Source organism: Chelonia mydas, chromosome 2, assembly GCF_015237465.2.
Source record: "Chelonia mydas isolate rCheMyd1 chromosome 2, rCheMyd1.pri.v2, whole genome shotgun sequence".
In the NCBI taxonomy this organism is placed as follows: domain Eukaryota; kingdom Metazoa; phylum Chordata; order Testudines; family Cheloniidae; genus Chelonia; species Chelonia mydas.
The window spans coordinates 118,978,899-119,003,262 of NC_057850.1; the positions used below are offsets into that span (position 1 = coordinate 118,978,899).

At 40.1% G+C, this 24,364-nt stretch overlaps 1 protein-coding gene across 3 annotated transcripts in view; it reads left to right on the top strand.

Moving 5' to 3' along the window:
* Positions 1 to 18,804, top strand: part of BCL2 (BCL2 apoptosis regulator) — a 133,355-nt gene extending 114,551 nt beyond the window's left edge. For all 3 annotated transcript variants that reach the window (XM_027821311.3, XM_043540204.1, XM_007058814.4), the window contains one exon: positions 13,960 to 18,804. In XM_027821311.3, the coding sequence (XP_027677112.2) occupies positions 13,960 to 14,094 (135 nt within the window). In that variant the 3' untranslated portion in view covers positions 14,095 to 18,804. The remainder of the gene's footprint in view (positions 1 to 13,959) is intronic.
* The last annotated feature ends 5,560 nt before the right edge of the window (positions 18,805 to 24,364 follow it).

Here is a 24,364-nt window from a genome sequence, read left to right on the forward strand (position 1 = left end):
TCAGTGGTTTCAGTGTCAGAGAGGATCTTCCCAGATGTTGCTTCAAAATTTGCCATTGATGAGTTGATGCAGAGAAAAATAAATAGATGCTTTGAATTACATTTAAAAATTCAGCAGCGTCACTAGAAGCTGATGCTGGGTCACTGACCACCAAGTTCAATGAATGAGAACTGCACGGGACAAAAAAAAAAGCTCAAGGGTTTAACTCTCAGATCCGTGTCTTCACTCCTCTGTTCTTTCCTCTCATGTTGGCATCATTATCGTAGCCCTGACCTCTCATGTCAGCTATCGCAAATTCCCGTATCTTCCAGCTTTTTAAGAAGCACATTTGTCATGTCAGCTCCTGTAGTATCATCAATGTCAATAAATTCTAGAAAATGCTCTCTGACAGTCACCATTGCAGGGACATTTTCACTAGGTTCTGTTGTTGTTACAAAACACACCATTAAAGTCATTTGTTCTGTATGGCTGATGTCAGGTGTGCAGTCCAGAATAACAGAGTACTATCGTGCTGACTTCAGATCTGCCTGAATCTTCTGTTTGACTTTTGTTGCCAGTAACTGTATGATCTCATTTTGAGTGGTTTTTCCAAGGTAGTGGTGTGTGTACATTTCTTGGGTGGTGACTCTACTTAGATGCTCCTGGAGTACAGCATCAAATTCAGCCATCAGCTCCACAGTTTTAAGGAAGTTTCCATTGTTTGGCACATACAGCTGATCTGAAGTGCCACGCAATGCTAGGTTTTGGGTAGCAAGCATTCTCACAATGGTAGTGAGCCTTTTCAGAACATTTTGCCAGTAAAGAGACTCTGATGCAATCTTATCTTGATGCTGATCATCTATGGTGGCCTTTAACCTTAGTCTCATCTCAAGCTCTTTCCACCGATGGAATGCTCTCTGGTGATTTGCTGCCTTCTAATGGCATGCCAGATTTCTAGCCAGATTTTTCCAGTCCTTTGTTCCTGTAGAACCCAATGTGGCTGGAACATTAGACTGGAAGAGTCTGCAACAAAAACAGTATGCAGCATTCTGGGTTTTTGAGTACATAAGCTATGGCCTCTCCACTTTGTCACCATTGGGTAATTGAGTAATGTGTTGCAGAGAGAATACATATGCACCAGCAGCAGACAATTTTCTACACTCTGGGTCCTAGTGGTGCCCCCCCATAACCTGGCACCTGAGGTGGCCGTCTCAGTTCGTCTCATGGTAAGGCCAGCCCTGCTCACCAGCACAGAGCGGCTACAAAGGAGACCTTACAGTGGCGAAGCTGTAAGGTCCATAGTGCAGACATAGCCCCAGTGTGCACACACTTATACCACTATAAAGATGCCTTATATCAGTATAGATTATTTTGCTTCATATACCATTATAATCAGGCCCACTCTAGGGGTTGCCACTTTAACTATACTGGGATATTTAAAGCAGCAAAATTTCTAGCGTAGACAAGCCCTCCATTTTTCTCTTCCCTTAAGCAAATCAGACCTCCAGTTTAACATAGAGTATTTTTGAACAATATTTAGTACAATTTAATCTTCCCCAACCTTCACTCCCTCTCTATCTTCTTGTCTTGACTCGTAAGATAATCAGAAGAAGGGGCATTTAAAACTGCTCTTTCAGGGAATGATCCTGTTCCTACTGACAATCAGAGCAGGATCAAGCCTTAAGTATTCACAAAATCTGAAGGCCGATTCCAACTTTTGAAACGAAGAAATGATTTGTAATTGTTTGTGACTTTTTTATTTACTATGAATTAAAGAAGCAGTGATGCTCCTGGCCGCTGATGGATGAGCCTCTTACGGTATGTCTACACTTGCAGCTGGGGGTGAGAGTCCCACTTGAGAAGACACATCTACATGGCACGAGTGGTGGAAGGAGCTACCCACCCCATGTACATGCCTAACGTCTCCAATGGGTATGCACTCAGGGCGGCTAGCCCGTTTCGCCACCATGCTGCTGTGGCTACACTCTACTTGATGTGTAGACATATTCCCCATGCAGACAGATACAAAGAAAATCAAGTTCAAAGTAAAATCTTGATGCAGTGAGCTTGTTGGGAATGATACAATAGCATTTTGGCAGGCTGGTATGTTCCATTGGCTCTTAGACCTGCAGCACTTTGAGTTTCTGTTTTGGTTCCGCATGATGCTTGGCAAGTTTCCCATTCTATGTTCTTGCGTTATCTGGGAACATAACCGAGCAGAAGGCCTGCTAAGTTTGGGAACATTTGAGGCAGCTTCACTAGAGCTGGTTTTTGGCAAACAGCTGTCTGTATTTAGGAGCAATAGGATATTGGGTTGCAACTTCCACTGTCAGCTTGCAGAAGGTCTAACTAAATTGCATCCATCTATCACTAGATGCTCAGATTCCACAGCAATGTGTGTGGTATAAGAACCCAGACAGCCTATCAGACAAAAATTTATTTCCTGAGACAGGCTAAAATGTAACAGTTAATAAGAGATGGTCCTAAAGCCGTATCATTGGTGGTTATGTCACTTCTTCATTGGATTACAGCTGTGAATAGCCAAAAGACAATGTTCTTTGCAGAGGTGAACTACCCAAGGGCATAACGTGAACAGAGAGAGCTCCTGCGCCAACCCACCTCTGATGGTGGGGGCAGAGGCACACTAGGGATGGGAGGTTTGGGGGCATGGGGCAAAGTGGGGGTGTGGCAGAGCTTGAGTGCAGGGGAGACTTGAGACCTTGATCATCTTCTCAAATGAGGCAGCCCTCGCAGGTGGCTGCCACCAGGAGTCATCCTGTGTGCAGTGCTATGGCCAGCTGTTGTGATTCATTGCTGCATCTGGTTCCTCTCTTTATACCAGATGTGGATCCAAGGATCCTGTATTTATTTTCCTCTGTGCCTAGCTATCCTCTATGTGGACAGCATTTTAATAAATTCTTGTAGATACTTGAAGTGGCCACTTAAGACAGGGATTTGCCTTCCAGTGGTGGTTGCTAGTGCAGAAATCACTGTGTGTGGGATGTATAGAGAAGAGGATATTTTGGATTCTCTCCATGTAGACGAATCTGTAATATTTGCAGTGATGACTTTTGAACACCTAGTTATGAAAATTAATTAGAATTAAATGAATAGATTTTAGGAAGCACACAGTACACTTCTCTTCGTCTCACCCCAGAGCATCTTTGCCGACAGAGGGAGCAGTTACTGCATTACCATTCATTCCTGTCCTTGGCTTGTTCCTCCATTAAGCCCAGCCTGGCCGTGCCTGTGCGCACGCTGTTTTGCTGCCTCGTTGGTGGTGGGCCCATCGGTCTGAGTGACCTCAGTAGTGGTTGCATTATTTTATCATCTGTTTGTCTTCTGCAGTTCCCCATCATTGTAATCTTTTTGATTGCAGCCAATGGCGTACCCTGATTTCACATCCTGCTCTCCTTCTTTCTAACTTCTTCATTTTGTATTAAAATCATTCCACTTGCCCCTTTTCCAAGGAACTCTCATCTCGACTGCTTCCAGACTGTTGATGTCCATTTCATTTAATGCAGCTGCTTCCAGACCATGGCGTAATGCTGGTAGTACACTGGTTTGATACACTTTCACTCTGGTACCACACAGTGTTTTTATCAGTCCAGGATTTCATCAACTTCTGTGCAGCACTTGTAGCTAAAGCACATTCCCTTTTAACCTCACTCTGGATGGACCCATTAGCACTGACCTAGCTTCCTAGGTAGACAGAAGATTTACTTGTGCTACATACAGTACATTTTACTTGCTCTACTATACACTTACGTCATGCCAATTTTGGTTGACAGTTATCAATTTTTGAAGTAATAGTTACTTCAGAAATAGAGTAATGCCTTCCAGCACAATTTGGATGTATATTTAATTGTATCTAATTTTTATTGCTGTCTCGGATGGTGTTCCTGTTTTTGCATCCTACTCTTCTTTTGATTATCTGAAATTTTGTGTGAATTTCCTATTCATTGTAGTAAAAGCCAGACAAATAAATAAATGAAGCGTTTTCCTGTCAGGATCACGGCCCTCTCCTTCCTAGTGCTGTGAACTCAAGATCTCTGTGACAGGCTTAAGCACTCCGTGAACTTGAATCTGATTTGTTTTTCTCAGAAATTGTACACTAAGGGCCTGGTTTGTGAGAGGTGCTGGACAGCCACAACTCCAATGGAAGACAAATGGAAGTATGCTTGCTCAGCCCTTTTGAAGCTCAGGCCTTAATAGTGTCCAAGATTACAAAAAAAAAATGGTTAACCAAATAATGTTCCTTTTAGTTTCTATTGTGACTAACAATAGGAATTCAGTGTGCTGTGGCTATGCTTTACTTCAGCTGTTCCCAAAGGCTTGCGTGTACAGTTTTCCAATAGCGGTACGTCAGGCTTCAGTGGTACTTTGTTACTGGGACTCATTATTATTATTATTATTATTATTATTTATTTGTATTGTGATTGTGCCTAGGAGCCCTGGTCGAGACCCCATAGTGCTAGGTGCTATACGATTACAGAACAAAGACATGGTTCCTGCCCCAAAGGGCTTGCACTCTAAGCTTTCACTCTACCTAATGGCTCAGTCTAGAAAGATTCTGTGCACCCTGCATGAGCCATTGATAAATTGCAATAGGCGGCACGTCACCATGTGATCAGCTGTGTACACCCTAGCAATGTTTATGTCTGGTAAACTGGTAAAATTGCATGAAAAATGTTGGAACTTACTGGACTTGTACTGGGGTCTGATTTGCAAGAGAGATTGAGCATCCAACTTTAGCTGGAGCTGCAGGTGCTCAGCTACCCATAAAATCCTATCCTAAGTTTATGGTATAGTCAGTGTGTTAGGAAACTTATTGGTTCTCAAGGTGCATTTCATTTGCAGTGAGAATTATTTAGCCTGCTAGGAAGAGTGTAGTATAAATTAATGCACAGACTAACAAAGAGATCAGTACTTAACATTTAGTTAAAATGAATGATGGTTTGATTTTGAAAATAAAGATTTTTTTTTCTTATTCTCCTTTAACATCCGTTCAGTTTTGTGACTACAGGTATATCAACACTGCAGTTAAAAACCTGCAGCTGACCCATGCCAGGTCACTCAGGCTCACACTGACAGGCTGTTTAATTGCTGTGTAGATGTTTGGGCTCCTGGGACTCTCCCACCTTACGCTGTCCTAGAGCCTGGACTCCAGCCAGAATGGCGACACTGCAGTTAAACAGCCCCTTAGCCCAAGCCCCTTGAGCCTGAGTCAGCTGGCACAGGCCACTGGCGGGTTTTTAATTGCAGTATAGGAATACCTTTTAAAACATGGACCTTCTGCCTTTGCTTCTATCACTAGCAGATATTTTTGTACAGAAAAACATGTATGATAAGAAAAGTGTTGCTCTCTCAAACATCCCAGCAGGAATTGTCTTTTTTGAGGGAGTTTCAGCTATTTTTCACTTTGGTGCCTCTTGTTTTTAAGTCTTCGGGTTTTTTTGTTTTCTGTGCTGTGGTACTTGAACAAGCCTAACTGTTGTAGTTAATGGATTACAACTATCTATGCAAATGAACTTTGAAGGAGCTGATTTGAGTAACAAAATGCAGTCTCTCAATCTGTATATTAATCATATTCTTACACACTGACCTGGCCCTGGATTTTCATATTGTCCGTGCTAGCTCCTACCTGCTAAGATTTAACAAGGGCTTAACTGCGTGAACAAAAGGAATTTAGTTGTATCTGCCAAAGTCTATCGTATTAGCTCTCATGCAACCCCAGTGAAGTCAGTAGGGCGGAGCGGGTATGTGACGCTGTATGGAATCTGGAGGATGCTTTAGGACATTATGAATACGAGCAGAGTTTGGTTCATTGTGGCAGGAAGAAGTTTTAATTTGTCCCATTAAATCCGTTTTAATGACAACCCTCCCATGTGCCTAATTTCACAGGAGACTCATGATTTTTCTTCACACTGCTGTGCAGGTGCATGAGCCAGCTGAGTCTCCCTTTGTTTATCTCCTGGCTCCTCCAGTTGTGTGAGTCATTTTATATTATGAAAAGAACAGGAGCTGGGAGCAGAGGGGAGGCCCTAGGACAAAGAAAAATCTACCTTCCAACCAGCTGCAGATGAGGAAACCTCCCCATCTCATTTCCCCTTATTGCTTGGGAAGAAGGAAAGATAAAGTCATGAAGTAGGACTCCTGGAGGCCACTACACTGAATAGCATAAAATCTGCAGTAATGAAGAAGAGACTTTGCAAACCGATGCCTTCATTCTTCCCATTATTGCGTGCTGAGTAGTCATCACGAGAGCTTACATTGCTCTACCATGCTTCCCCAATGTAATGTCAGCACTGCTTCTGTTTCCTGTATCTCCTGCCTTAACGTGTGCTATAGGAAGAGATTGACTTGTGTGGGGGCAAGGGAGAGGAATTGCCAAAAACCAAAGCCCTGCTGCTACTCCTTTTCCTGATATCAAGTCTTTCCAAGTAAACGAAAACGGCTTGGGTTATCAGTAAACACGTAGTTGTCAAAGAACACACATGCACAAGTTCATATCATTTTTCCAACGTGGTGGTGGAGGCGGTGTACTTGTCCAATAAAGTCTCCTGGGCTGTTTATTTGGCTCAAGCATTCTTACTCTGGTTGCAGCCTTTTTATTACAAATGTGAGTTCTTTCTGTAAGTCACTTGACAATCACAAGATTATTTTTTTTAAAGAGTCGGCTTTAGGCCATGTGAGGCATTTGTGGCATTTCTGAAGAAGGTGCCAGTGGCACTGCATGAACTTTTAACATCAGGTGCTGGAGCAACACAGAGTATACAACAGGCACTGGACTAGAACCCCATGAGTTCCAATGCAGTCCTGGGTAGCTATTGCTCAAGGGTGAGGGCAGGTCAGTCAAGCCAAAGGTGTTTGGATCAAAACTTAATGTCTAGTTTAAACGAGAAGGATCACATATTTTCCTAAGGTGTTAAAAAGCAAAAGCTAGAGAGAATGCATGACTGGACCCTCGTGGTGTTCAGCTGATGATGCAGCCTGCTCAGACTAGTTCCATTCGCCCTCTTCATGCTGCCTTGGCTAATGCTGAGATCCCTCTGAGCAAGTTCCTTTTAGGAAACTAATCTTCCTTGTGTGTGTATTTTTTAACCTCAGTAAGCACCTGCTGATTAAAACAAGCAAGGTTCAAACCCATGATCCAGTGTAACTGAACAGCTGTAATAAAACACCAGGCCCTCCACCTTGGATGCAGTGTGTTGATGACAACTTGAACAGGCAACAAGCAGCTACTTTCGGTTCCCATTTCTCACACTTACATGAATTAACTCTTTTGCAGCAGTTTTTAATAGGTACCGGCAGCTGGAACACGCAGGGATTGTAATGGGACATGTGCTAATATTTTTGTGTATTACTACAGCACTCAAGGGGAACCCAGTTTGTAAACGTGGGCTCCTGAGTTACATGGTCTAGTGCCAAATTGACAGTCAGACACCTAACATGAGAACTGCATTTCAGTGCTTAAGTGCAGAATTACACAAAAATACACAATTTTTGTATAGTGTGGGGGGTGGAGGGTACTGATGATGGAAGCCGTGTATTTGGTGTTTGTTTTTACTACTTCAAGCTAGCGGGTGCAGCAGCACCCTAGTTCCAGCACCACTGCCTTGTTTAGGCCTCAAGCCGGTAAACTGTGATGGGACTACTCACAGTAGTAAAGCATTTGAAGGCTTGAACCCTTACATACTCAAGTTTGAAATGTGGGCCTAGGCTGACTTTTTCAAACTCATTTTATCACTTTTATTTCTATTTGTAAAGTGATTTTTAAAGAGGTGAGAATGTAATAACCTATAACGCATCCAACTTCTCCACTTTGAAGGGTATGGCCCTTTTCAGCCTGACATTTCAGGGTCCTAGGGATGTTCTGGTTGGAAGTAGAAATCGATAGAGTCTGGTATTCTCTTTGTATATTCCTTGAAAGAAAACAAGATTGCATCAAAGTCCTGCTTTGCCAAACACAGGAGGAACCAACAACAACAAGGAGCAGTTTCTTATTTTACAGCCCCAAGCCTCTTTAAGCCAATAAACCCAAAAGATCTCTATCTATCTTTTCCTAGGGTCACGCTGTGCTCAAAGGCTACTGCTTGGCTTTATTCATTTTTGCCTCTCTCTCAGTTCTTTATCTGTTCTGAGTTTCTATATGTTCTGCCCGCTGTCACCCACAGCTGGCCACATTACCCTCTAGAACCCCTCCACCCACATGGTGCTAGCTTCTGGGCAGATTCTATTTGGTCTTGTTTTGAGTTTGGCCCCTTTAAGTGTTTCTTATAACTATCATAAGTGAAAGGCACAGTCACACATCAGTTTGATTCACCCCGTAACAAGATTTTACCCAGCTTCTAATGGTAAAAAATGTACTCGTACCAATATAATATTTTACTTAATTTATGTAATGTGAAATTTCAGTTAGCAGTTACATGAAGTTTATTCCCTCCTCACAGCTGGAACAATAGAAAAATGTTGACACACATATTTGCCTAGATTATCATGCTACGTGCAATTTAAATTCCTCAAAACTAATTTTATAACCTAGTTTGGCTAGAACAGGAAGATGGGCCTAAAATTGAATTATTCTTTGTGGAATTGAGATGCTTGGTCATACAGATCTCCTTCCCTCAGATCCCCCCACACACGCACTCTCTGCTCATTTTCCAATAAATATTGCTCCCTAAGAAGAGGAGTCACATCATCAGATACCACTGATTGGGTAATGCTGTTGCAATGATATTCCAGCTGGTATCCCAGTGCCAGAAGTATCTCATTTTCCAGGAATGAAAGCAAAACAAGGCAGCCTCTACTGGGTCTGGGGTTTTTGGGGGGAATTGCAGAACCAGGCGTAACTTAGTGAGCTGAAAACACTAAGATTCATTGCTTAAACATTTCACATACTGACTTGGTTTAACAAGCATGCAGCCGAGACTGAACACTGTGTAGATTTCTGTGGAAGTTGACTTACCACTACCTTACCAATCATGTGGTTAACCAAACTGAATTAATCACTCTCCCTAACCAAGGTTTATTTACCGGTCTCTCAGAACAGTGGGTGAAATATCCCTTTTCTAATAGGCTCAGCCTCCAGAAGAGAGAACACCACCACTCATGCGATACTTATTATAATACTTACTATAATTATTAATATAGCACTTTACAGGGGCTGGCATGCACAAATCAAAACTGTTTCATAGATCTTGTAGTCTGAGAGCCATATTTTGCACTCTTTATTCTGGCAATATTTCCATTGACTTTATTCACATTGTCTTAAATGGAAGTGTTGCCAGAATAAGAACCGCACGATTTGCCCCTGAGATTGAGGGGTTGTTAAGGCAGGTATTTGCACTAACAGGTAGTACCGATAAGGAACAGTTTAGCAAGGCCACCATTGTAAGAGATACTTTGTCTAACTGGGTTGAAAAGTGTTAGGCCTCAGGTTAACCTTTTGGGAAAGGTAAGAATCAAATCCAGTCCAGTTCCACTGCTGGAAAATAGATGACTGGAAAATAATGCAGTGCTTTGACGTATTGCACAGTGGGTTGCCCAGATGTGCAAAGTAGGGTATAAAAACCCTATCATCACAATGATGAACATAATGAACCAAGCCCATCCCTGGATGCTTCCCTGGTGGTGTTCAACACAGATTTTATTACAGTACAATTCTGCTCCTTTGCAGTAAGATTTGAAAAGCACAGCCTGCTGGACTGCTAACATTTCAGCATTCCAGGCGTAAAGCTAGTGGCCTCTGTAAAAGTCAGGCCCATGAAACACCAAAACCAGGCACAACGTACTGTAGATCTGAGCTGCTCTTATTTGCATACGTACTCAGTCTGTATTTACATAAAATACCAATGAACTCTTCAGGAAAAACAGCAAGACATTTGTCTGTTTTTTTCATGTTCCAGGAGCATTCTTGTTACGTGCAGGATGACGTTTTAATGAGGTTTTATTTTATAAGACGGCTGATTTAGTCAATTCTCTATCCTTCTCCTAAAGCTAGAGATTTATGAAAATTTAAGCTTTATATATCAAGGCAAGGGAGAAGTGAAGAGTCATTCATCCACTCACTCTCTGCATCAGCAGTTATGTCATTCTCTGTAAAGCTGTGTCATGAAAGTTTCTTCAAAAGCCTAGAATTAGTGTTGGTTGTTTGTTTATTTTGGAGTCACAGAGAGGGCAGCATAAAATAGCTACAAGGCAATTCCCGTTCAGTGAAATGGAAGTCTCATAGGCACTTCATTCAATACAATGTGGCTCAAGAGGATATCCTGTCAACCAATGATAACAAGGGAAATAAAGTCACTTCCTCACCAGCTGTTTGATTCAGGTAGAAAAAGGAAGTCTTTACTTCCTCATGTTTGCTCTGCCCACCACCCCCTTACTAATAAATGCAGCGTGTGGCACTTAAGCTGGTTTTTCCCTTTATATTTTCAATGAAGAAAACTCACATTGTCAATGCATCACTGGGCTCAGCATATGGGAAATATTGAGTTCTACACAGCCTAAAAAAGCTGGCCCCAGCCTGAACTGTACGAGAGAGAGGCAGATTATGTAGCAATGATACTAAGCCTTTATGAATTTGCAGTGATATTACCCTTAAATAATGACGGGGCGGCTAACTGGAGATGGCTGGTTATTGGGGGGGCAGATCCCCTCTCCAACTCCTGTGGGTGGGTGTGGTGGAACAGAACTGTCATGGGGTGCCCTCACAGGCTGGCCATGTAGAACATCATGGCCAAGACCTCAGTGCAGCTTGGGCAGTTTGGTAATGACACTCAGCTCCATAGATCCACCAGCCAGTCCTTTTCCGACTGTAGAAGAGAATGCAGCAGGTACATGAGGATTCCATTCCTCCCTCACCACCCTCTTCCCTTAAAGTCCAACATAATTTAAACAGATTAAAGGAAAAGGGAGGGTTTTGTTGTAATAGGAGTGTAGTAGGGTTCTACAGAAATTACTTTCAAAAACCTATAGTTTCATAAAGAAGGAAATCCTTTCTGTAGGGTTTTTGAACTGTCCTAGAGAATTCTATAGCAGGGGCATAACTTTCTGTGAAGTTCAAAAGAAAATGAAAACCTACAAGAGTTACCATTCTCTCAAAATCTACAAGCCTTTTCAGTAAGCATGGCAGCTCTACAGAGGCCCATCAAACTGTACACAGGATTCAGGCTCTGAGCCTCTGTGTGGGTGCAAAGCATTTTCACTTAGGGAGAGTATTTCTCAGAGGACTTCAAACGCTTCAGGCAGTTTGTATCAAGTCGTATGTGTGTGTGGGGGGGGTATTTTTGTTTTTGTTTTTTTTAATACAGGCACTCATTTTAATCAGATAAATTTAGATTATAAAAATCCAATTACAAGTACTAATGTACATAGAAAGAGACCTAACTTATGGAACATTCTGTATACAGTTTAGAGTTCTCTTGGCATTAAAAGCAGTTTTCACTAGGGAGAGGGGGTAGGCCCCCCTCTTCTGTTGTTTTAATACATAAAATGGGCATGTGTTTATTTAAAACAGGTTTGAAACTTAAACAAATAGTGACAGGCTGTTCAAACAGGCTTCGGAAATAAGCCTAATCAGGATGTTTGAGAAGGCAAAAGCGCAATAAAAAGGCACCCATAAAGTAGCTACTTGTAATATATAGTACAGAAACCATAAGGTTGGGTTCATCTTGTTATTATAATAGTCTCAATAACAAAAACTATTTCATGCTTAACGTTTTGTGCTGACATTCCTTTTCTTGAGCCCTAAAAGTCAAGGCTTTTGCATTGTGTTAATGCATCCCTCTCATCTACTTTCATGCCAGGCACCAAGAGCTCTCTCTCTCGGATTCCTAACAATCGTTTTTGTAATAAATTGGGCTGAGCGTCCGCTAAACCTGGGTGGGGGGCGGGGTTGATACAGGACATGTTTCTACTCCCATTGGTGTAATGGAAGTAGGATCAAGACGTAGAAAGAGTGTCACTGAAGTTTAACATTAAAAATTTTTCACGTGACTTGCATTTTCTCAATCCTTTTTTTGTCTCATAGCCGTAAGGAGGAGGAGTAAAAGGTGTTTTTTGAAAAACAGCACAGCAAATGTGTTTTACACCCAACATTAACACAACAAAACATTAAGAACGGCATTATTAACCTTGGCAAAGTGTCCTGTGGCACCTTATAGACTAAAGACGTATTGGGGCATAAGCTTTCGTGGACTAACGCAGCTACCCCTCTGATTATTAACCTTGTGTTTCTGAAGTTAGGTACGCAAATAAAAGTGACCTGATTTTCTCAGAGCTTCCATGGAAGCATAATTGAATATCAGACCTTTATTTAGGTGCCTATCTATGAATTTAAGTACCTACCTTCAGAAACACAAATTTGAAAATATTGGCCTAAAGGAACAAAATGTCAAAAAATGATATGAAGAGATGCATTTTCTGCACACAGTCATTCTATGGGCCAACCCGCACAGCCCCTAACTCAGGCAATACACCCACTGAAATCAACAGGAGTTTTGCCTCAGTAAGGGGTGGCGGATTTGGCCAGTATCACTTATTATAAATGTTATAAATCCATTTAAGTACATCTCCCTCAGAGCCGAACTTCTACTGAACAGGATTTGAATAGCAAAATGTAAAAAACGTACATGCCCTCTTGTGGCAAAAACTAACCTTTCCATTCTGACCTACAATAGCTAGTAATATCAGATGACAAAGGACAGCGTAAAGTACTATAATATGTCCATATCTTATGGAAAACACACAGCATGGTTGAAAGGTTTATTGTTATTTCATGTAATTCAGGCTTTTCCCCCCTCTGTTGCTGTAATTCATGAATGAACTCGTGTATTTTAGGAGTTAATTTAGGAGGCTATTCGCCTTGTATAAAATGTAACATTATAGATGCCCGAAGACATTTTACAGAAAGTGCAATTGAAAAAAAGGAATGTTTATTTTTTACAACAAATTGAAAGCCTGCCACTAAAACCTTTAAAAACAATGGTAGGAGTTAGCAATATATATATATATTTACACCCAGATACTGATATATCTATATATCTATATATATCTATCAGTATCTTGGTAGCAGAGCATAGGAATTACAACAGGAAACTGGGAACCACAACTCTATTCCAAACTCTACCACCAATTTAATTTGAGACATTTTGAAAGTCCTTTCACCTCTCTCTTCATTTAACTACCCTCAGGGATAGTAGAAGACTTACTTAATATTTGTAAGGAGCTCTGAGCTCCTCGGAAGAAAGACACTATGTAAGTGCAAAGCATTATTAGTATGATTACTAATCCTTTTAATGGCATAAATCTTATTGCATTAATAATTCACACACAACTTCAGAAAGTTTTCATCTTTTCCCCCGGTGTCTAGATGTTTTTAACACCTTTCATTAAAAAGCTTAGTTTTCTTGTCTGTAAAACAGTTTTCTATGCACGTGAGAGACTACACATATAAAACAAGAAAATGTAAAGCTCAGCATGGTCACAAAATAAAAGCTATTTTTTCATTGAAAAGAAACCTGGCTTCCTAAAGTTAGGTTCCTAGATCCATATTTAGGAAACTACGCAAAAGTGGCCTCATTTTCAGAAATTCTGAGCACCCTCAGATACCAGTGACATCAATAGGAGCTGAAGGTGCTCAGATTTATTTTATTAATAATTATTATTATTTGCATTATAGTAGCACCAGGAGCCCATTGTGTTAGGTGCTGTACAAAAAGACGATTCCTGACCTAAAGAACTTAAAATTGTAGTCGTAGTTTGTATGCTAAAATGATTCCGGAGTTACCTGCATGTATGAAAGAGCTCACTCTTGTGCTTTTCTTAGTTTCTCTGAATAATTTGTGTTTATCATTATTATATTATTATCATTATTACCATTATTAATGGTCGCTTTAATGAATAAATGTCTTTTGTTCCTGTCTGCATATCATATTACTCTGGAATCTCACATTCCTATTTCCCTTCCTCCCAACCCAGGATGCCTTTGTGGAATTGTACGGCAGCAACATGAGGCCTTTGTTTGATTTCTCCTGGATCTCTTTGAAGACTATCCTAAGTCTGGCTCTGGTGGGAGCTTGCATCACCCTTGGCGCTTATCTGGGACATAAGTGAAGTCACCCATCTAACCATGGATTACAAAAGTCTTACGAAACAATAAAATAATATGTTTTTTCTAGTAGCACAATGATATTAGTTTTATGAGCAGAAGTTCCTGGCTAAATATAAATCAGCTATTACTGCCAAAGGGAGGTATCATTTATTTTTTACATTGCAGGAAACAAAGTTATTTATTAAAGATATTTACATTTAACAATTTATATCTGAGTATCACATAATATTGTTATGAATTGTAATGAGCCCCAAACACCTTGAGCTTTTTTAAAAAAAATAAATTAATGCAGCTGGATGGATTAAATATACTGACAAAGACCTACCTGCTTTCTCTTGGGGGAGCAGTTACTTGGGCTGCTTCAGGCTGTGTAATTGAATTGATTTTACTTACAATTTCTCACAGATCCAAGGAGATGGGATCCTAAAAAAGTCAGAGGGAGTGAAGTTAGAATTATTTCCAGCTGGCAAGTACTGACATTAGTATACAATTCAATATGGTACATACTTGGTGTCAGAATAGCAACTTCTCGAAGGACAGCCATCGATAGGAGTCTCCTGGAAGGACAACAATTTGAAATACGATTGCATATATTTTATGAAAGTATTTTTAAGCTACCAAATTGTGTCAATACATCATAATCATAACAGTATCGTCTGATACCTTAAAACGACGATATGTCAATTCAGATACACTTTATGAGCGCATGAAATGAAATCCTTTGGACATGCAAGAAATTACTGTTTCAATGATTTCCTCAGCAGTAAAATGTCTTTTACAGCTACACACACACAAACCATGAGACTGTTAAGTGCCTGCCTCTACAGAGCACAGCTGGAGTCCTGACTTGTGTCCCATTTTAGTGGGCTCATATCTGCAACTGATCCTGTTTACTTGCTGAGCTCCTCCAGGGTTTTGAAACCAATTAAGTTTGGCCTCTAAATCCCTGAAAGTTGAAAAAGGTTTAATTTAGTTGGCAAGAAACAGACCTCATCTGAGTTCCAGATTAGCTCGAACTATACTTGTTTATCAAACTGGGCACCAAAATCACATTCATTTTCATAACAAAGAAGTCAGATGACCTGTATTCTTTCCCCCATCTCACACCCACACCCAAAGTATTTCATGCTAATAATTTCTTAAGACTTTCTACAGAAATAAAGAAGATGAAGAAATTGTCCTAATCCTCAAGCTGGACAGAGACTCACTGACATCCAGATTCCTTAGGTGCCTATTGTCATTTCAGGGGAGAATAAGGAGGGGGAAAGGATGGACTGAGTCGGCTTCTCGAACAATAAATGCAGTTTAAATAAGATTAATTCAGAACTCTTAATATACAGCTTTATAACAACTGCATAAATCCTGGAACCACATATCTTAGACATGTCAACAACTTTAAAGTGGGCTTTAACAAGCTTTTGGCTTCTGTGAATTCCACCTTAAAAATCTCTATAAGTCAAGTGTTTTTATTTTATTTTTTTTTTACGATGAAATTGTCAAAATATGAAATTTATGGCTAAATGTACATCCAGGGACAAGTTAGAAAGCTCTGGATAAAAGGACAGGAATAACACACAAGTACTTTCAGAGTGAAAACAATACAATGAAAAACTGCAGAGTCAACCTTGAGATTTCAATAATCTAACTTTGTGGCATTATATGCAAAATAGCTGCAGTAATTTAGGAATGTGATATGTTCATTGTTAAGGCTGTAATTGATGGGATTTCTTCAAAGCTGCTTTTTTTAGATTTGTGCATCTCAGCATTTTTATTGCTATTTAGTCCGTGGCACCTACACTTTCTATGGGCAAAGATGGAGCGAGCGTTGGATTTTAAATTTGAAATGGGTTTAAAGTTACAGAAACATTTAATGGAACTAATGTTTCTAAAGCAAATGTGATCCATTTGTAAACTCTGCTGAGTAAACACACCTGAAATGTCAAAACTGTATGCATTTGTGCAAGGCACTTACGAAAAATATTTAAAAAGAATAGGGAACGACGTATTAGGAATTGAATGTGGGCTTGGTTTTTCCACCTAGCAGGTTTAATTTATGGAAAGCCAGGTACAAAGATGAACTAGAATTGGCACTGTACTAACGTTTCAATCCACATTTCACAATCTAGTCTTCATTTCAGTTTGTGCCCATTAACCCTCATTAGAGATAATGAATGATTTGACCTTGAACTTTTTCAATGTTGAATTGTTTATTGACGGTTTACATGATCAAAGAATATAAAAAGAGTAACTATATAAATTCCTGTGCTGCTATACTACCAAGATAATTTGGAGAGAGTTTGTTTTGGACTGTCCTCCAGTAGCAAGATTTTTCAAAGCTGCTTTAGAAGTAATATGAAGTAGTCACATTACAGAGATGATTATGTAGATGCTGCCAATTTGTGTTCTGTTGTATCTATTCACTGGGATTCCCAGCATATTAGTTAATAAGTTAACAAAGTCAAGGCAACTGTTAATGGTTATTTTATTAAACAGATAATGGAGTTTTCCAATTCTGACTGCAGAATTGTACAATATTGTGGCTGCATTAGCTGTAAGGATAGTTGATGATGCATTTATTATTAATCACCATACTAGAAACATTGAATGTACATAAAAGCTTGAACGTGTTTAAAAAAAATCTCCCCCTCAATCCTCTTGCTTTCGCAGTGATTCCTGTCCCTTCCATTTTCTTTGTTACCGTATGAAACAGAACTTTCTCTACAAAATGCAAGGCCTTACAGTCACGCTCCAAAACTACATTTCAGTTAAAAATCACTTCTTCTCTCACCACGATCAGTCCTGGTGGCAATCTATAAAAAGAAGCTAAAAATCTAAATAGTTGCACTTCTAAAGTTACTTGGCTGTGGAGAACTAAGGGACAACATGGAAAGAGGTGTTAAGAAGTGTTGAGAGGAGATATATCATTGAAATATCTCCATGACTGAGGAGAAAAGCGTCTGAGAAATTTGGCCACCTTTCATCTAGATGAAAAGAAAAAGAATTTTAGGCAGTGAAGATAAACAGAGCAAAAGGTTACAAAAATTCCCCCCAAAGTATTTAAGTAAAGCCTTGTTAATTCTAGCAGCAATCATCTACAAACCAGATCAGATATTTGATTTTATTGTACCACAATTTTTTTTTGTCCTTTAATTCTTTTGGGCTTTGTTTTTCAATAAAATAATAAAGAAAAAGTCTTGTTTTTTTAAACAAAGGAAAACTTCATAAGATCATCTAAGATTTGGTATAGTTCCACAATGTACCGATAAGCCCCTTTGTTTTCAGTTTTAACCAATTTTTACTGAAAATTTCCTGGACTTTACAAAAAGTATTAATCTACTGAATACTTTCCCCCCTTACCCCATCTTTCCATCCACCAAAATAAACCCCGATATTTACCCAGAAAAACTAATAGTTTCTTTGCACTGATTTTCCGGTTGTGTTTATAAACATTGATAAACTCCCAGGGAAAATTAAATAAAATAAAAACTGAAAACAAAGGGCTGTATGTACAGAGTAAATAAGAGTTCTAAAACAAGGGGAAGGAGCCTAAAACTAAGTATTAGACAAGAAACAGAGGATAGTTCTTGGTAGTTCAGACATTGGCTCTGACAATGGAACAACATGTCTGTTGTGGTAATTGAAGCTACAGAGAGAAGTGGGATAGTGAGGGCTGAAAGACGATTAGAGTGGGGTTCGTACACACAGTCTTGTGTGATGCAGAAGCTTGGCCACAATGGTCCAAGTAGTAGATTTCAATCATAACCATCTACATGTTTGTGCATCAACCCATAATTACTATTAATATATTTTCTGAGTTTCCTGTTGTGATATGTGAAATCATGGGATGCTTTAATAAAGCATACAGCTAGAGACTGGAATAATTCCTTTAGAAACAGACTTTTGCGTGTGAAGGTCAATATGGGATGATATAAGGTGCAGGTTATGGGCCCAAAACTTCTTGTCCTTGCAAACACAAACCTCCCATTCACCTCAGTGGGAGTTCTGCATGGTGATGCGGTTGGCCATGCATCTGCACTAATTTCATATCAAAGCATCTTTTTAAATGTTGATGAAAAGTGTGATGAAGTTGCATGTGCAAAGAGCCTGGATTTCTAATTTTTTTTTTTTAAACAAGATAGCATATGGATTCATTCACATTATTTGTTAATGACTCCTAATACCATGTATGATAAGTTAAATTTTTTTGGATTTTGTGTAAATATCCTCTGAAACCAGAAAAATTCAGTTTTATTTTGCATTCCTATATATCTTTAAAACAAAACTAAGCAATAGCAGACAAGGAATCAATTTAATCTAAATTGGTTTTAAAATGTGCTCCTGTGCTAAAAGTTAATGCAGATTCATCCTGGAGTGAAATCTTTACAACCAAGTTATAGAGCATTAAGAATGCCCATCACACACAAAAAATCATGTATATTTTTATTATTTAAATAGCATTGTTTCTTTTTCTTTTGAATATTTGACTTTTAAATATCACCAGTATCATTGTATATAAGCAGATATTGTTTATGCATTATCTTGGATGATGTATGTAAGGTAAAGTAGTTTGCCAGTTTATTATTGTTTAACATGATTACATTGTTCTTTGTGTTTAAACTGTTACATGTTGCCATTAAACTTTCTATGTCTGTCTAGTTAATATTGTGAAGAAATAATAAAGTACACTGTGAGTTACTTGTTATAAATTTAAATGATTAGTAACATTTTACTTTTCCCTCTATTGGCAAACATCTTATGAGTATGATCCTGTACATGCTAGAGTTAAGAGTTTACTACTTAATAGTTCTGTTGACACACTGGGCTGCATATAAAACCATCATCCTGCAATGAGCTCTGTGGAAGCAGTGCCAACTCACCTGATTTTAATTGCAAATGTCTCAACATTTGATGTTTTTCCTAAAGCCCTAGATACCAGAGTCATGTGAATTGGATTTTTGGCCTTCATGGTTGCAGAGAGAAGCCTGAAAGGTTCAAAGCCAGACGGCAAATAAACAGAACTTCAAATGTGTGTTTTTAAAAATCAGAAGTTGGATCCCCAAAAAATCATGACATTGGCTTGAAAATATCACAAGATTTTTAAACACCTGAGATTGACAGTACTGAGGTGGACTCCTGCATCCACCCCAAGCACCTTGTTAAATCAGGTGTCTGCCTAGACAGAGATTATTGCAGAATTGCGGTCTAAGTGCTTCCAGGACTGGACCCTAGATAAGATTATTCAAAGGGTATGGCCTATTGATCTGAGCTTTAATTTTATCATACCGAGGCCTTTTGGAATTATGGGCTTGGGTCCCAGCAAGCAAGTCAGTTCAGGTTTCATCCTTCCAAAGTAGATAAATCAAGTACCACGCAGCTTGGGAATCTTCCAGAGGAGACCTAGAAAACAACCATGTCAAAAAGGGACCATACAAGCTAAGATCCAGTGTTGTCAATAGCAGAATCCTGCTTTTGGGCATATTAACGTGACAAGACTTGCTCCTAGAAAAAGAATGAAATATAAGAATTTTCCATAAGTATGATAAAAAGTGTGTTGGCAGCTCATAAACAATGGCATTTAACTTCCATTCAAACACTTTATATTTTTTACCCAAATTCTCTCTTTTCTGGAGCCCAAACCTGAGTCACTGCAGCTAAGGTACCATGGTGATAGGCACAATATCGAGAACCAGAACTGAACAGAATTTGTCAAAAGAGAAGGACGTTTGGTCAAGGTCATATTTTAGAGAGTCTGGATTGTTAGAATTTTCCTGCAAACATCAAGCTATAACATCCAGTGTTTGATGGGCCACCACTTTATGAAATATAGGAGGCAGATGCACCTCACATTTTGGAAATCCTAGGCCGTGACTGCATTTTGGCTCTACCACTTATCTAGTTGTCTGCTGTAACTAACTGATTATTTATACTAGAGTAAAAAGTTGCTCAGCAAAGACATTGAGAAATTATAATAGCAAGATTAACCAACACTAAGAATAAGAAAGATTATGTTTCTGTTATTCTTACAGGTTTGCTGCCATTATCATCAGCGCCCATGAGTATTGAGATATTTTACATCTTAGTTTAATTGGCCCTAAAAAGGGTAGGAGGGGAGTTAGGGAGGCGCCTCTTTTCTAGAATGACATCTGAAGTGTGGAGAGGTGATCGTGTAAGTTTCTCCACGAGAGAGGCAAAATATATGCAAACAATCCCAGTGCATGCCCATTCCACAGACTCTCCTTTCCCTTTTGTCACTGGGTGCAAGCGCTGGTTCTTTTCTGAATGGTTGAGAGATGAGCATCTGTAATGGCACTAGTGACCTGGGCAGAAGTGCAGTAAGATGATGAGGAGAACAAGATGAAGGGGAAGTAGGTTGGCTTGAGTCAGAATGTGTTTCAGACCTGACAACCAAAATGTGCACTAGATACCGTGGTGAGAGTCCCCTCAGAAAAACCTTGACTAGACAGAAAACAACAAGCTATATTTACAAAAAGAGATCTCTAATTTTGCCTCCCCTAAATTTTCCCATGAATGCACACGAAAGAGCAGCTCCCTCACACCCAGCTCCTCAACAAAGTTTGTAATGATCCTAGAGTATTGCAAACCCATTGACTCACTGGATTCTCTCCTTCCATCCATTTTTCCAAAGTGCTTTTTAACCTTGTCAGTACCCACAGTTATGATCCTTAAGGCTAAATCCCTGTATTGTCCTTTAAACTTGTGCCTTCATTAATCAATAGACTAACAATCATACTGGGTGAAATTCACCCCTGCTCAGAGAAGCAAAACAAGGGTTATGTACCACTGTGTCTCATTTAAGCCCTAAATGGTACATCTACATCCTGAGGGTAGCTATGCCAACATAACCCCCAGAGTAGGCACAGCTAGGTCACTGGAAGGCTGCTTCTGTGGACCTAGCTACCATCACTCAGGGAGACAGAGTTCCTACAGTGAAGGAAAAACCCTTTCTGTTGCTATAATCTGCATCTATGCTACAGGGTTGTAATGGTATAGTCACAGCACTTCAGCTGTGTGACTGTTATGACCGTAGAGGAGCTATGTATTGGCCTTCTTCACAGGAGTGAATTCCACCTTTACATGCTAGCAAGAATTTCTTCTAGAAAGGTGTTACCTAACCTTACTGGTAGGGTGATCAGACCTCCCGATATTTGGGGCTTTGTCTGATACAGGCAACTATTACCTCCCTCTCCCTATTTTTCACACTTGCTATCTTGTCACCCTACTTACTGATAAGACAAGTGAAAGAAGTTTGTTTAGCAAGCTGGGTAGACAACAAAGATCAAATTAACTCTTTGAACATCTGATCATCGTTGTCAATGAGCTGATTGAAACACCTGAGTGGAAGAAGTCGATAGTAAAAGCAGATATAAAATGGCCCTCTTAAAAAAGGAAGAGTGTGTGCGTGTGTGTCTCCTCCCTCCCTGCTAATCAAATTAAAAAGCTACGTAGTTCCCACTGCAGTAATAATGCAAAACAATCCATAAAAAAAAAAACCCCACAAAAATGTAAACACTGACCATTACCTGAACAATTAAAAATACCTCACCAATATCTTAACATAAAAAGCTTGCTGGTCTCCATAAGGGCTCACACTTAAAGGTGGTGTGTGCCTGCAAACTCCTATTGACATCTGTGGCAGTAGAATGCACTCAGCAGTCACCACCCCCACACGAGTGCACAGAACCCTGGAGGACTGAGAAGCAGAATGTGGCACTGGCCTTGGGAATCTGAATAAAATTCTGATAAAATCCCAAAATTATCAGGCTGTCGAGGTGATGAAAATCTCTCAGGATGAAGTCAAGTTTTCTTGTGATATTTGGGCAATCTGGAAAAAAAAATGGCAGGGTGCAGGGGGAGTCTGAAGATCTAATTACAGACCAAGATAATTTTTATATCTGACAAGGAAATATGAATTATCCTTCCTTGAAAATGTATCATTGATCCCTGCTACAACTCCATATCTAATAATATATATAGAACCCCACTGTGACAACTTTTGTACCTTGCACTGTAATAAGGAAAGCCAAATTCATTACAGTTAAACACACTCTTTCGGAGGGTTTTCTAATGTTTTCTGATTTGTTCAGCTGTTAGCCACACCCTGATTAGTCTTTCATCCAACAAAGAAGCAACCCAGCACCTGAATCTAATAATGCAAAACCCTCTAAATAACCTGAACGACAATTGTGGCAAACCAATTTTTATAAAACACAAATGCTGGTATCTGTAGTCCCGACAGCCAGTGGAGAAGGGACAGTACCTGGCTGTAATGAATACTGTGACGGGGCAAGGCCAGATGGCTATAGAAAAGTAGTGTGAGATAGATATATTAGCTCCAGGCTAAACAAATCCCTGGTACCAGGTTAAGTGAAATGGAAGCTGCTCCTGGTCAATTAAGGCACCTGGGGCCAATTAAGAACTTTCCAGAAGGCAGGGAGAATGCTAGGTTGATTGGGACACCTGAAGCCAATCAGGGACTGGCTGAAACTAGTTAAAAGCCTCCCAGTCAGTCAGGTGGGTGTGCATGTCAGGAGCTGTGGAAGGAAGTTGCGCTGTTGGAGAGGCTGAGTAGTACACACCATATCAGGCACAAGGAAGGAGGCCCTGAGGTAAGGGTAAAGTGGAGCTTGAGGAAGTGAGGGCTGCTGTGGGGGAAGTAGCCCAGGGAATTGTACATGTCATGTTTCTAAAAGGTCAGCTACCATAGCTGATACTATTAGGGTCCCTGGGCTGGAGTCCCCGGGCTCCCCCCCCCCAACCTTTGCCCCCTGATTAATCACTAAGACTGGGAGACAACAGAGACTGTGCAAGGAAGGATAACTTCTCCTCACCTCCCTCGCTGGCTTATGATGAAAATGGCTCAGTAGACTGTGACCCTTTTCTCTAGAGAGAAGGGTTACATGGAGGGTCACAGTGAGCCTCTGAGGCTAGCGAAATCCGCCAGAAAACGTGGGACCCACGGAGGTAAGGACAGAGCTTTTTCACAATATATGGGGAATCTTTTCACTGAGGACTCTGAACACAGACAAATCTGTTTGTCTCTCCCAGCCAGCTAACAGGCTGTGCTGTCTAATTTCACCTCACAAATATGTGGCCCAAGTTCTGGCCTGGAACGGATTGCTGACTATGTTAGAGTCCTCGTATAATGTGCTTTTAGCTAGGACTGGCAGAAAACCAAGGTGCTCACTCATTAGGCTGTAAATTAACGTTGCCGAGGGATATTGGCTGGAAGCTCACATGGTTCAGAGTTTGTTCGCCATCTGGAGTCTAATTTTGAATTCCCTCTACACCTAGGGATAAAGCAGGTGAGGTGTTTGGATCCTCTCCTCATTACTTTCACAACAGTTCCCCATTCCCCCCCTCCCTTAAATGCTCCAGGTTTTTTGCATTCACAAAAGCAGCTGTTATTTCTCTAAAGTAATATGTAAATTCTGCAAGCATGTCTCTCATTTTGTAATTCAACCTCTGTTAACACAAATGCTTCTCTGACAAGCAGCTCTAAGAAAAATGGTTCTTGTATTTTACACTTTAAAACATGGGTGAGCGTTAGGCACAGATTCATTTTAAACAAATGTACTTACTTTTAACTCCTTTTGACCCTTAAGTAACATCTATGTTATCTGTATAGGTTTTTTGTATCAAGCCCAACACCTTATCTGATCACTTAAGATATCATTGCTTAAAACGTAAAACAAAACCCAGTGTAACCTCTCTCTCTAATTTAAATCAATCTTCATCCACAGACTGGAAGCACTGATGCCAGTTAAACTGAGTCACCGGCGCCAGTTGTTGGTCTAGGTCACAAGCCTGGTGTTTCTGTCAAGAGGAAAATGAGACATACCAATCACAAAGGAAATCCCTGAAACATGGAAAGGAAAGAATAATTTGGGGGGCCACCTCTGAGAATATTTGGGGTAGTACCTGTGGTCCAGAAAAAAGTTCCATTTTTTTTCTTAAGACATATCACAAATTTGGGGCCTGTTCCCACTGAATTCTATTGCACAACTCCCATTGACCTCAATAGGAGCAGGGGCAGCTCCTGTATTTTTGTATCCGGCAACGGAAATATTTACGGTCACAAAATAGCTCTAATAGCTGTGTGTTTTCTAACAGCAGCTAGGGAAATTCTAGGTCTACTCAAATCTCTCCTGTTTTTAGCAAAGATTGACCATGACTGGGGTTTTCTAACTAGAGGAACATCAAGGCTGATCCCAGCCCCTATGAATCCCTGGTCACAATTACAGAACAGATGCC